This window comes from Trichechus manatus, unplaced genomic scaffold (assembly GCF_000243295.1).
Source record: "Trichechus manatus latirostris isolate Lorelei unplaced genomic scaffold, TriManLat1.0 scaffold00131, whole genome shotgun sequence".
NCBI lineage: Eukaryota > Metazoa > Chordata > Mammalia > Sirenia > Trichechidae > Trichechus > Trichechus manatus.
The window spans coordinates 2,131,454-2,145,150 of NW_004444067.1; the positions used below are offsets into that span (position 1 = coordinate 2,131,454).

At 55.5% G+C, this 13,697-nt stretch overlaps 1 protein-coding gene across 3 annotated transcripts in view; it reads right to left on the minus strand.

Moving 5' to 3' along the window:
• The window catches only part of NCOR2 (nuclear receptor corepressor 2), a 133,690-nt gene extending 120,297 nt beyond the window's left edge, over window positions 1–13,393 (minus strand). For all 3 annotated transcript variants that reach the window (XM_004385002.2, XM_004385001.2, XM_004385000.3), the window contains exons 1-4: window positions 13,226–13,393; window positions 8,070–8,197; window positions 5,952–6,129; window positions 1,364–1,543 (exon numbers count right to left, since the gene is read on the minus strand). In XM_004385002.2, coding sequence (XP_004385059.1) covers window positions 1,364–1,543; window positions 5,952–6,129; window positions 8,070–8,197; window positions 13,226–13,330 — 591 coding nt within the window. In that variant the 5' untranslated portion in view covers window positions 13,331–13,393. The remainder of the gene's footprint in view (window positions 1–1,363; window positions 1,544–5,951; window positions 6,130–8,069; window positions 8,198–13,225) is intronic.
• Between the last annotated feature and the right edge of the window lie 304 nt (window positions 13,394–13,697).

Genomic DNA, 13,697 nt, shown 5'->3' on the forward strand with positions numbered 1-13,697 from the left:
GGCCCCTGATCCCACACAGAGCCCACAGCTCTTGTGTGGAGGGGCCAGGTGGGACCCCGAGTCCTTCAGTAGCCTAGATGCACCACAGTTAGCAGTTTTAATGAGCACCTACTATGTGTAGGCACTGTGCTAGGAGCACCACAGTTAACAGGAAACAGGCCCTGCTTTCTATCCTAACAGGGAGAAGACCACTCCGTCACAAAGCAGGATGCACAGTGATTCAGGTGAGGAAGTCACTGAAGCATGGGAACGACACAGACCAGCGGTCGGCAAACTTTCTCTGTAAAGGCTCAGAGGGTAAGTATTTTCACCTCAGCAGGCCACCAGGCTGGTAGAGGGGGAAAGCAGCCATAGGTGATATAGAAAGGAGTGGGTGTGGCTATGTTCCAATAAAACTTTATTTACAAAAACAGGCAGCCAGCTGCATTTGGCTAGATTTGAGGTACACGGGGTCCTGGTGGCGCAGTGGTTTAAGATCTTGGCTGACAACCAAAAGGTCGGCAGTTCAAATCCACCAGCTGCTCCTTGGAAACCCTATGGGCAGGTTCTGCCCTGGCCTACAGGGTCGCTGTGATTCGGAATGGACTCGACAGCAACAGATATGGTTGTTTGTTTGTTTTTGTGTGTGTGTGTGGGAAAGAACATAAAGGAGCCACGGTGGCGCAGTGGTTAAAGCATTTGGCTGCTAACCAAAAGGTTGGTGGTTCGAGGCCACCAGCCATTCCGTGGAATAAAGATGTGGCAGTCTGCTTCTGTAAAGATTTACAGCCTTGGAAACCCTATGGGGCAGTTCTACTCTGTTCTATAGAATCACTGTGAGTCAGAATCGACTCAACAGCAATGGGTTTGTTTCTTGGGACAGAATATGGCTAAAGGATGTTTAAAGATCCACGGAGGGGCTCTCTGGGGAAGGGAACATTTGACTGGAAGCTTGGATGATTCCAAGGAGGGAGCCATGGGAACAGGTGGGAAGAGGCATCTGGGCAGGGACGCTGGTAGGAAAAGGTCAATTTGGGCCAAATCTGGGGAAAAAAGGTGGCCCAGGCAGGCAATCTGGATGTTTCTAGGAACCTGGGGCTCAGACTTCCAGGACACCGGGCTTCTGACAGGGTATCTTCCCAGGACTTGCTTCACACACAAAGGGGAAACGGGGCCTGGAACCATTACAGGTATACTGGACGGTGCTGCTCCATACAGTGTTCTTGTCTAATAAATGTAAAGGGCATAAAAATGAGCTAGCACATGAGAAGTGCTCACACGTGTTTGCTACTACTGTTATCGGTGTTACTTACCTTCACCGTCCTCGCTGCTGTTGGATCAGAGGCTCTAAGTCCCCATTCCCCACCCATTCACCTGCCCGCACCTGTTTCTTCTTCAGCTTGGAGATCTGCTGCTCCACCATGGTGATCTCGCGGTCCACGCGGTCCATGTTCTGGATCAGCTCCTCCTTGGAGAGCCTCGGAGGGACTAGCTCCAGCTCAGGGTCAGTGTGCGGGGGGCTGGGCGGGGACACCGGCTCCAGTTTGCCCGTCAGGCTACGGTCCTGTGACAGAGAGAAAGCAGGTGTGGGGTCAGTAAAGGGGGCGCCCCAGCCAGCAACCCCCTTCAAATACAGCCCCCGTTTCAGACCCTGACTTCAGGCCCCCAGCACATCAGACGTCATGCTCCTGTCCTACCTCCCTGCCTTTGCCGGCACTGGCCCTCCTGCTGGGTGCACCCTTCCCAGCCCTTCAGCCCATTCTCCGAAGATCAAAATCCTTTACATCCTTCCAGGTTCAGTTCAAACGCCTCCTCTTACATGAAAGTTTTCCCAACCTCCCCTCAAGGCAGGACGCCCTCCTCCCTCCCTTTCCCCATTAGCACACGTCTTTCTTACTCCTCCTACCTCATCTATGTCCTCCCCACCAGATCAAACTCCCCAGCAACAGGATCCAGGATCCCACAACCTCTGTCTCCGTGGGCCTGGCCCTCAGCAGGCCCTCCATAAACATTTATTCACCATGCCCAATCCCAACAAGCCAATTAAGAAACACTACACACAGCACTATATATAGGAGCCCTAGTGGAGCAGTGGTTAAGAGCTCGCCTGCTAACCTAAAGGCTGGCAGTTCAAATCCACCAGCTGCTCCTTGGAAACCCTATGGGGCAGGTTCTACTCTGTCCTATAAGGTCAACATGAATTAATTCAACGGCACTGAGTAGGTTGAGTTATATACACCACAAGGAGGCCTCGTGGTGCAACAGTAAGGCGCTTAGCTGGTAACCTAAAAGGCTGGCGGTTCAAACCCACCCAGCAGCTCCGCAGAAGACAGACCTGGTGATCTGCGTCTGTAAAGGTTACAGCCTAGAAACCCTATGAGGCAGTTCTCCTTTGTCACAGGGGGCTGCTCTGAGTCAGAATTGACTCGCCAGCACCCAATAACAACAACATATACAACACAACCCGCTTTTGTAAAAGTACGCGTGCATACACAAACACACAGAAAAACTATGAGAACGGGAAACATGGATGTTAACAGTGGTTATCTGAGCAGAAAGGGGAGGTGTTCTCACTTTCTTCTTTTTACTTACGAGTCGTCTTCTGATTTTTCCTTCACTGAGGGTTACTCTTTGTGTAATAGTTGTTTTTGAAAAATGTGTTAAACAAGGGAACCCTCAAGTCAGTGACTCACTGCCTCTTTCCTCCCCCAAACAAAGCTGCTGGGCATCCGGCAGTGCTGCCTGTGTGCGGGGAGGAGCAGAAGTGCCCACTTCTGGAGCTTGGCTGCCTGGGTTCAAATCCCCGCCACCTCCCGGCCCTGGGCCTGCAAGCAGAACACTCACCCGCTCCCTGCCTCAGCTCCCTCACCCGTACAATGGGGACAGTAACAGTTCCCACCTCCCAGGATTAGAGTTAGAACGTGCAAAGTGCTCGGCTCAGAGCCTGGCACACCGTAAGCGTTCAGCAAGCACTGGCTGTGACTGTCCTACCCCAACACCCGGGCTCCAGGCCTGGCAGCGTGCGCGTAACCCAAGCCCCCGCGTGGTGCCATCCGTCAGGGCCAAGCCGGCAGCTGCTGGTGGAGGCGGCCCGGGAGGAGTGCCAGGCCGCCGCCTCCCTGCCCCCACAGCAGCTGCCACCCACAGGACACAGGACACATTATTCCCTGGGACAACTGCAGCCCCGAGGCCTGCCAAGTGCCCCCCACCTCAGCCCGCACTCAGGATGACTGGGGGCCAAACCATCTTACGTCTACCCTCCCATGCCCAGGGTCTCTGCCCCAACCCCACAGATCCCTGCCAAGGCCTGGACAGGGCTGAGGATTTCGGGCTCACAGTGGGTTTGCGTCCTGGCCTCGCTGTCCACACCTGACACGTGGGAAGAGCCGAAGTCTGGACTCCCAGGCCCCTACACCCAGAATTCCCTCGAAAAGGTAGAAAATACCCCAAAGCCCCACCCACCCCACGTGGCCCTCCTTGCTCTCCTAGGGCACCCTCCACCAGGTACACCGTGGAAGTTAAGCCAGGTACCACCACTCATCGCTCAGCCCATCCCAGCCCTTAGCATTCCACACGCCATCACCGGGTCCTCACACCGCCCTACGGGTGTAGGGGGAAGGTTGCTATTTCATTTCCATTTTACAGATGAAAAAACTGAGAACCCAGAGTCCTATGTCCAGTGGTTGGCAAATTTTGTCTACAAAGCACCAGATGGCAAATATATTTCAGGTTTTGCTGGCCAGACGGTCTCTGCCACTATAGCACAGAATCAGGCACAGACAATACATAAACGAATGGGCAGGGTTGTGTTCTGATAAAACTTTATTTACAAAAACAGGTTGGGGACCGGATTTGGCCTGAGACTATAGTTTGCCAACCTCTGCTCTAAACAATGCATAAATCTTAACTCATGTGATCTTTGCAACTACCTGGGGAAGTAAGAATACTGTTATTCCCATTTTACAGATGAGAATACTGAGGCCCAGAACAGCTCAATGATGTGCCCAAGGTCACCCAGCCATGAAGTCATGGAGCCACTGGCTCAGCATGTGCAGGAGGGGAGGGGCTGGACCTCAGTCCTTACTCTCAGCAGCAGGCGAAGCAGACAGCCAAGCTGTAGGGGCCCCCACGGCAGAAACGGGGTCCCTGTCACACATTCATCCACCCCACAGAGCCACCGTGGCTGGGCAAAAGGGCTGGAGCAAGCTCTGTTACAAGGACCCATCAAATTACTGTCTCGTGCATCCAGCTGAATTCCATGAAGCAGATGGAAAACACATCTGAACACTCTCAGAGTTGTGCTTCTCCCCTGGCTTCCTCCCCTGCCCAGAATTTGCTCAAACTTTCCAAATGCTCTTAGACAGCCTGAAGCAATTACAGCAGTCATCCAGCCAGGCCCCAGCTCTGGGCCCTGGCTTCCCTCACCAGGTCCAGGAAGAGAGAGGCTGACACAAAGCGGGAGACAAACAGAGAAAGCAGCAGAAGCACAGAGGCAGAGAAAGACAAAGAGAGAGACAGAGAAACAGAGACAACAGGAGACAGACAGAGACAGAGGGGGAGGCACAAAACACACCCCCCTCAGGCAAAGAGAGACACGGAGACAAAGACAGAGAGACAGACCCCATGGAGCAGAGGGTGTCCCCAGGAGAGGGAGCCCCACCAAGGAGGGAACAAGCTGACCAGGCAGAGAAATGAGCAGGGGTGACAGGGGTTAACAGGGGTCAGGGAGCCCCTCCGAGGAGCCTGAGACTCCCGAGCCCCTAGGTGAAAAGCAGCCACGGAGGGCGGGCTGGGGCAGCAGAGACGCCCCTTCTCTGGGCTGTGATGGCAAACTGGGGCACGTGAGAACCAGGCGTCGGGGTATCAGTGAAGAGGAGGAAACAGCCTCAGCGCGCCCCGCGCCCCTTTCCCTGGCACCCATCCAAGACCCACTCCAAGGGGAACCACCCCAGGGGAGGCTGAGTACCGCTCCCCCGCCCTCCACAGTCCCACAGAGCTCCAGAGAGGAGGCAGCCGGCCAAGGTGCTCATGGCGGCATCACGGGCATGGGAAGAGGGTGGCACCTGGGAGACCAGCGTGGGCAGTGCCCTGTGATCGGGTGGGCTGTGGCGTAGTCACCTGGGCCCGGACCCGTGTCCTACACCTCCCAGCTCTCTGATGTGGGTGGGTGCCTCCCACCAATTCAGCCTGAAGACCCCTCTCTAAAAAGGGGATCACAGCTCTGACCTTGCTGACCTGGGAAGGTACGAGGGAGTAACACTGGTGGTGCCTGGCACAATACCTGGCACACAGTAAATGCTCAATTAACGTGACGTTGTCAGCATGTTCCTCACCACCCTGGGAACCGCTCTCCTGTGCTGCCCCCACCCCCAATAAAGGCCTGCCTCTGCCTGAAATTCCACCATTCAGCCCACCAGGCAGCAGGCAGACAAGAGGACCCCACCTCCCTCCCTGGCCTGGACCCTTCGGCCCAGGAAGCCCCAGGCCCAGGCAGGACAAGCGAGGGAATGTGGAGACGGACGGAAGCCTCAGCGTCACCCAGGCTGAGCGTCTCTGAGTGCAGGGAGACCCCCAGGGCGCTGTCCGCTCTCCCAGACCACAGAATCCAGGGCTGACCAGTCAAGTCAGACTAGGCCACCAAGAGAGGGTTCCAGAAGAAGACGTGTGCTTGCGCATCCCACTACCATGGGTGAATTCCTGCCCAGGCCCACCAGCAGACCCCCGAGATAAGCTGTGGTGGGCTCCCACCACCCCTCAAGCCCCACTCAGGAGGAGGGGTGGCTCCCCAGGGCCAGGCCAAACCCCCTGGCCAATGGCAGAGCCATCTCACTCCTAAACCCACCTCTGGCTACCCCGCCCTTGGTCCCACCTCCAGCCTTTGCCCAAAATGTCCCTCAGCCTGGCCTGCTGGCTCCTACCCTCCTACCTGCCCCCTTGGCAGCAGAGCCCTCAGGCAGGAGGACGAGACTTACCTTGGCCAGGTCCTCGGAGCCGCCGGGCTGGGCTGTGGCCAGCAGGGCCGAGGGCCGTGGCAGGGGCTCAGGTAGCAGCTCGAGGCGCGGGCGCTTGCTCTCGATGAACTCCAGCTCCGGCTTGCCCAGCTCCGGCAGGTACGAGTGGCCTTCAGGTCGCAGGTGCAGCTCCTGGGACCTGCGGGGGCAAGGTACACGGCATCGGGCAGGAAGAACAAGGCTCTGCGACCCCCAGGACCCTCCTGAGGCCCCGGCACTGCGGCCCACCCCAGCCGAGTGCCTACCGTGTGCCTTCGAGGAAAGTTCCCATGTGAGCATATATCCGCAGTCACAGTGAGGCAGGACCCTTATCCCAGCTGTGCCGGCCAGTGAGTCCATGCTCACTGACAGCGTTTGTGGGAACAGCACTCACTGGGGTTGGCACCTGGACACCACTCAGAGATTCTCCACCCTCACTACTTGGCACGGCCCGAGGACCAGCAGCCTCAGCCCCAGCTGGAGCTGGTTAGAGACATCAAATGGCAGGCCCACCCAAGACCGACGGAGTCAGACTGCATTTTAACAAGATCCTGGGCAATTTGTGTGCACCCTCCACCCCTGTTCCCACCTCAGGGCCTTTGCATCTGCTGTTCCCTCTGCTTGAAATGCCTTTCCACAGCTCACTGAGTGGTAGGCGGCCTAACGTCTCTCCTCTGAGGGGCCTATCCTGGCCACCCCAGCCAGCTACACACACACACACACACACACAGACACACACAGACACACACAGACACACACAGACACACACACACAGACACACACAGACACACAGACACACAGACACACACACACACACACACACTCTTCTTGTTGTGGTTAGGTTCCGTGGAGTTGTTTCTGATGTATAGTGACCCTGTGTACAACAGAACGAAACACTGCCCAATCCTGTGCCACCCTCACAATCGTTTCTATGTCTGAGCCCGTTGTTGAAGCCACTGTTAATCCATCTCATTGAGAGTCTTCCTCTTTTTCGCTGACCTTCCACTTTACCAAGTGTGCCGTCCTTCTCCAGGAACTGGTCCTTCCTGATAACATGTCCAAAGTACATGAGACCAAATCTCACCATCCTCACTTCCAAGGAGCACTCTGGCTATACTTCTTCTAAGACTGATTTATTTGCTGTTCTGGCAGTCCATGGTATGTTCAATATTCTTTGTCAACACCATAATTCAAAGGCATCAATTCTTCTTCAGTCTTCCTTACTCACTGTCCAGCTTTCGCATGCATATAAGGCGACTGGAAACACCATGGCTTAGGTCAGGAGCACCTTAGTCCTCAAAGTGATATTCAGCCATGCATGTATATATATATATACACACACACATACATATATACATACCAAAAACCAAACTAAATCCCAAGCCATTGAGTCTACTCCAACTCATAGCGACCCTAGAGGACAGAAGAGAACTGTCCCATAGGGTTTCCAAGAAGTACTGGTGGAGTCAAACTGCCAACCTTTTGGTTAGCAGCTGGGCTCTTAACCACTGTGCCACCAGGGCTCCTTATATACAGACATGTGTACACATATATACATACACACGTCCATACAGATACGTATGTACATATACATACATGTATATGTATATATACACACACACACATATACGTACGTGTACATGTACACACACACATCCATACACAAGTATACACACACACATACACACATATCTATAGAAATACGCATACATATATACACACACACATCCATACGTTATATATACATACACTTACATATATACACACATATATACGCAATCCATACACACATATGTACACATACATACTCACACAATTATGTGTGTGTGTGTGTGTGTGTGTATACATACATCTCATATTGGTTCTGTTTCTCTGGAGAACCCTGGCTGATACACGCTCCATGCAGCCACGGTCCCAATCCACCCAGGTCTTGTTGACACTCAGGCTGCCAAAGGTCCACAGGTGTCCATGCGAGGGTCACGTGGCTCTCCCCTGCCCCGCCCACCCAGGCCGCGAGGCCACAGCAGGACAGAGGCAGGCACGCAGCCCCACGCCCCATCGCCCGATCGCCCCATCGTCAGAGGCGGCCAGCCCGCTCACCTTTCGCCCCCAGGCTGGAACTCCGACAGCAGGGAGGGCCTCCTCCGCTGGGGCTGGATGATGGAGCTGGGCGACAGGTGGGAGGCGTAGTCTCGGGGGTGGTGCTGGTACTCCAGCAGCCCAACATCCTGAAGGGAGAGGACAGGAGCACGTGAGCATCAGCCTGCAGCCACCCACCCGCACCAGCCACTCTGCAGCCGAAACGGAGCCACCCAGCTCCACCATATCCTGACTATGTCAGCTCCAACAAGCTGCTTAACTCCTCTGAGCCTCAGTTTTCCTAGCTGCAAAATGGACATGAGGATCCCAAGATCACACACAAAAGCCCGGGCCCGGAGCAGGGAGCGGGATACACGGTGGGCAAACGTTAGGCTTCTCACATGGAATGTGACAAACGTGTCCTGGCTCTCGGTCCCCTGCCACACACGGACCTCTGTGAGTCACCAGGCACTGTTCCCAGGGCTTCATACATACCAACTTGGCCAACGCTCGCCACATCTCAACATGGTAGCCGGGGGAAACTGAGGCACAGAACGCTTAAGGGCTTGCCATCTGAGGCGAGAAACTGGCAACACACATCACGCTTTCCTGCCTGAAGCAGCACTGGTGGGCATCGCAGACACCCAGAGAGAGACAGAGCAGCCAGTCTGGAGGGCTGGCATCAGGCGACACTTATGAGCAGGGTCCTCTGAGGCCGCCTCGAGGCAGAGGGGAGGGAGCGGGGGAAGGCGGGTGTGGGTGAGCACAGAGGTGTGCATCTCACTTAGACCCACAGCTCTGTAGATCACGCCTACTTTCCAGATGGAACAAGCGAGCCTGGGAGAGCCCGCTGCCTGTGCAGGGCTACGAGGCTGGTTAGGACAGGCCCAGCTGCTGGCACTGCCCGCCTCTGATAAAGGGACCCAGCTCAGCAGGAGACCTGGCTCAGCAGGAGACCCGCTCCCACCCACAGCCCTCTGGCACCACTGCCAGGCAGGTAACACGGAAGGAGAGAGGGTCCTTCCTGTCCACAGAGATCAAGACGGAAACTGAGCAGGGTGAAGATCAGGTGACAAACGCACAGGGGGTGGTGATATTCGTGAAAACAGAGCAGTGTCAGCAGGGAACACCGCAAACAGGCACGGCCTAACCCTCCATCTGAGGGACGTGGGTGTGTGAGCAAAGCTTCTGTGTCCGAGATCGGGGCCCATATCCCGCATCGGGGAGGAAGGGCGATGGGGCCAAATGCTGCCGGCCCACAAGGCCAAGTACGGGTTTCAAAGCAAAGCGTCTAACCACAACACGTATGTGGGGGTTTTCTTTTGTAAGATGTCACAGACATAACCAAAGACAAAAGTCAGGACAAACCTCAGATAAAACTTTGCTTCTCTAATAAAATCCCATTCAGGGACACACTGAGCACCAACAAATTAATTAAACGTGCCCTGTTTGTCAACTACATCCTGATTTCAGAAACGTTAAAATGTAAAAAATAAAAAAGAAACAAAAATTGAACCAAACCTTTCACACAAGAAAACAAGTCAGGTTTCACATGTGTATCAATCCCAATCAATCAGTTCTATCTGCCTAGAACACTCAGTGACACTGTGTGTGGCAATCAATTAGTGATGTCTGACACAGGTAAGACTGAGGAGAGAGGTGGGATTCCGGGCGACTGATTATCTTCTTGAAGCCTTTTCTTAGTTTCCCCGACTTTCTATAAAGATCCAGTATTTCTTTTGCTGTCTGGTTTTTTCTATTTTTAAGCAGTTATTCTGGTAGGAAAACAGAGATGGCACCAGGTGGGTACTTAAAAAATTTATCTGTTCCAGATCCCACACAACAAGCATGCCAGAGGCTGGGAGGCCAGAGGCCAGAAAGGTGAGTAACTTGGATCCACAGGGAGCCTCTCACCCTGATGGGGAAACAGCTGCAAGGCCTCCAGCTGGAGGCATCTGTGTGGACCAGCCACTCAAACCCTCTGAGCCTCGGGTTCCTCATCTATGAAATGGGCACCTGACCCAGATGGATGCAGGCCTTTGCATCTCCTACCAGCAGCCCTGCTCCTAGCACGAATCCCCCTCCTAGCACTAACCCCCTCCCAGCACAAACCCCCTCCCAGCACTAACCCCCTCCCAGATGAACCCCCCTCCCAGCACGAACCCCCTCCCAGCACTAACCCCCCTCCTAGCACTAACCCCTCTCCCAGCACTAACCCCCTCCTAGCACTAACCGCCCCCAGCACTAACCACCCCCAGCACTAACCCCACCCCATCCCCACAGATTTCCCCTTTGGCTGGAGGAAGCTCCCAGAAGGCAGAAAAGGGCTGGGCTTCCCGCACACCCCATGGTGTCTGGTATAGGTCAGGCAAATGGGGAGGAAGAGCAGGAAGAAGGAGACAGCTCGAGGAAGGAAGTGCATAGAGACCTTGGAGCTCCCACTGCCAGGCTGCCAGGCAGAGATCCTTCACACGCATGCAGACACATGTGTGTGTGCACACTGACACACGTGCATGCACACGGACACGTGAGTGAAGACACATGCACACAGACGTGCACATGTACACACACGTGTACACAGACACGCACGTGCAGATGTGTGCGCATGCAATGACACAAAAGTGCCTGCAGATACACACAAGATACACACAGACATGCATGCACACATGTGCACAAATGCGTGTGCACACACATGTTCACAGACACGCACATGTGTGCATGCACATGCACGCAGATACGTGCATGCACAGACACATGCTCATGGAGACATACACGCAACCAGACACGTGTGTGCAAACATACGCGTGCACACTCGAGTGCACACAGATGCACACATGCATGCATACACATGCAGATACATTCACACACGTGCAGACATGCGCACAAGCATACACACACGTATACATACACGTACACACATGCATGTAGACACACATGCACATGTGCATGCAGATACACGTGTAATCGTGCTCACGCAGACGTGCACACAGAAACGCACATGCAGACGTGTGTGCAGATGTACTTGTGTGCACACGAGCACAAGCACATGCATGCATGCACACACATGCACACGTACACTCACACATGCACACACACAGACACACGTACACACACACAGACACACACACAGAAGTGTGAGGAGAGGTCAGCATGCCTAACAGGCTGCCAGGAGGGAATTCTCTCCACTCTGCGGTCTTGCACAAAAGCAAAATGAGCAAAGAGGCAGAAAGGCCAATTCCCCAGGACAGGTCCTTGGCAAGATGGTGCCTGCAACTGCCAACGAGGCAGGAAGAGAAGAGTCAGCACAGGGCAACTCCTGTGGAGAGGGGCTCACGTGGGCAGACCCAGTGGCCAGCAACCCCCAAGTGCAGAAACGCTCCTGCCACGGCTGCCCAGGCCTGCGCCAATTGGCTATGCCCCCTGACCTCAGCCTCCCACCTGAGCCAGTGACGATGGCTGGGTCCTCGACCACACCCTGTATTACAGACGGCCCCGCAGGAGGAGAGCATGAGGTGTCCAGGGTCAGCCAGTGACCCGAACACCCAGAGACAGCCCAGCTCAGGCAAAGGGCAAGAGGGAGGCCGAAGGGCAGGGGCTGTAACAGCTCCAAGGGCCCCCGAGGCTGGGCACAGGGGCCGGGTGGGACAGGGGAACCCAGGCAGAAAAGGCTCTGAGGCCACGGTCCCTGGGACTCCCCAGCGCCAGGCCACTGAGTTCATATGCAGAAGTGTCCCGCTAACTTACAGAAACACCCTCCCAGACCACTTCCTCTCTGGGTCTTACAGGAGGGACTCACACTGGCGGAGCAGGATAGGCACACACAGAGGCCAGTGGAGCCAGCGTCCATCCCACTGGTGACTGTGGGCCCTCCCTCAGCCCCACCCTGTCTCCTTGCCCAGTAGCCAGGAGGGCACATGGGGGGCCCAGGCCTGAGAGTCCTGTGGCACCACCTAGGGCCATGGTATTCAGTGTTGTTGCTGGGTGCCACTGAGTCGATTCTCCTAGGCTGTAATCTTTACAGGGAGCCCTGATGGCACAGTGGTTAAGCACTCAGCTGTTGGAATCCACCAGCTGCTCCTTGGAAACCCTATGAGGCAGTTCTACTCTGTCCTATAGGGTCACTATGAGTCAAAATCGACTCAGTGGGAATGCATTTGGTTTGGTTTTTTTAATCTTTACAGAAGCAGACTACCAGGTCCTTTCTCCTGCAGAGCAACTGGTAGGTTCAAACCGCTGACCTTACAGTGAGCAGCCAAGCACTTAACCACTGTGCCACCAGGGCTCCTTCACTACCTCCTATTGGTATTTATTTCTCTATGGCCACTACTAGTCTGAATGTTCTGGAAGGCCGGGGTCCGTGTGTGTGCTGTCCCGCTACCACAGTGAATGAATGACTAAATGAATGAATGAATAAGCAAACACGCTGGGCACAGAGTTTTTTCTGGAAACATTCTGATTTTTCTACAATAAATGCCAACGGGGCGGGACCAAAGGCACACAGGCCCCTCCTCCTGGCCCACCATTGATCGAGTGGTGGCGATGGGACATGGGCCCGGCTCAAAACCAGGTCACATGGGAAGACGGAGAGGGCTAAGGCTCAGGAGGGCCTACCCAGGGGGCGCACTTGGCTGAGACCCCGCCTGTTCCCACCTGGGTGGGCCCCATCGTGAGCTGAACCACCGCCCTGGCACCCCCTGATCTGGAATTTAGACATGGGGATGCACTGGGTCTCGCTGACTTGGAGCCTCGGGCCATGAGGGTCAGGGTGGGGGTGGGGATGTAGGTACTGAGAGCAAGAGCCTCCAGGAAGCCACTCAAGCTTCCAAAGCAAGGAGGGAGCTAAGGCTGGGCTACAAGGCAAGTGCATACAGCAGGCGCTGCAGGTTTGCACGCAAATTCCACCGGTGATCAGGAAAAAGTACAGAAGCATTTCACTGACTCCGAGTGGCAGAGACCTCAGCTCGGCTGGCCCAGGCCTCCACCTTCCCAGCTTTAAAATGGGGTCGAAGGATTTTACCAGATGCCCCAGGCTTGGGAACGGTCCTAAGATGCGGGTGAGGGGGACCTCCGTTAGACAGCCTGCCCGCCTGCCCTTGGGACCACACCAGGGGGCTCCCAGGGGAAAGCAGGAGACAATGAGGACTCCCACAGAAGTAGCCCCACACGGGTCCCCTTACCGTGTGGGGCCGGGCAATCTGCACGGGGTAGGAGATGCCGTGGGGCGGGTACCGGGCCTCGGCAGCCCTCCACGTCTGCGCCACAGGCTGCGTGGACCCCGACATGGCGGGTGCGTCTGGGGGCTCGCTTGCAGCTGCCACCTGGGGTTAAAGGTCAGCCATCATTGTCTGCTCATGGCTGCTGTCACAGGCACCTGTGAGGAAACCAGAAAGGAGACAAGGTGAGCCACACGGCACAACGGCTCCTTGGGACGGAGTCTCCCTGCCCCTCCTGCCTTACTCCCCCAGGCTGGCACATTCCCCCGCCCACTGTCAGGCAGGAGACACCTGTGCACCCGGGACCCTCCAACCCACAGAGCCAGTCCTGCTGGACCATCAGGGATGAGCCCCTGCCCCACTGCCAAGGGCCTCACCCAGCAGGTACAGGAACCCCGACCTCCACAGGCACGGCTCTCACAGTGTCCACTGTTCC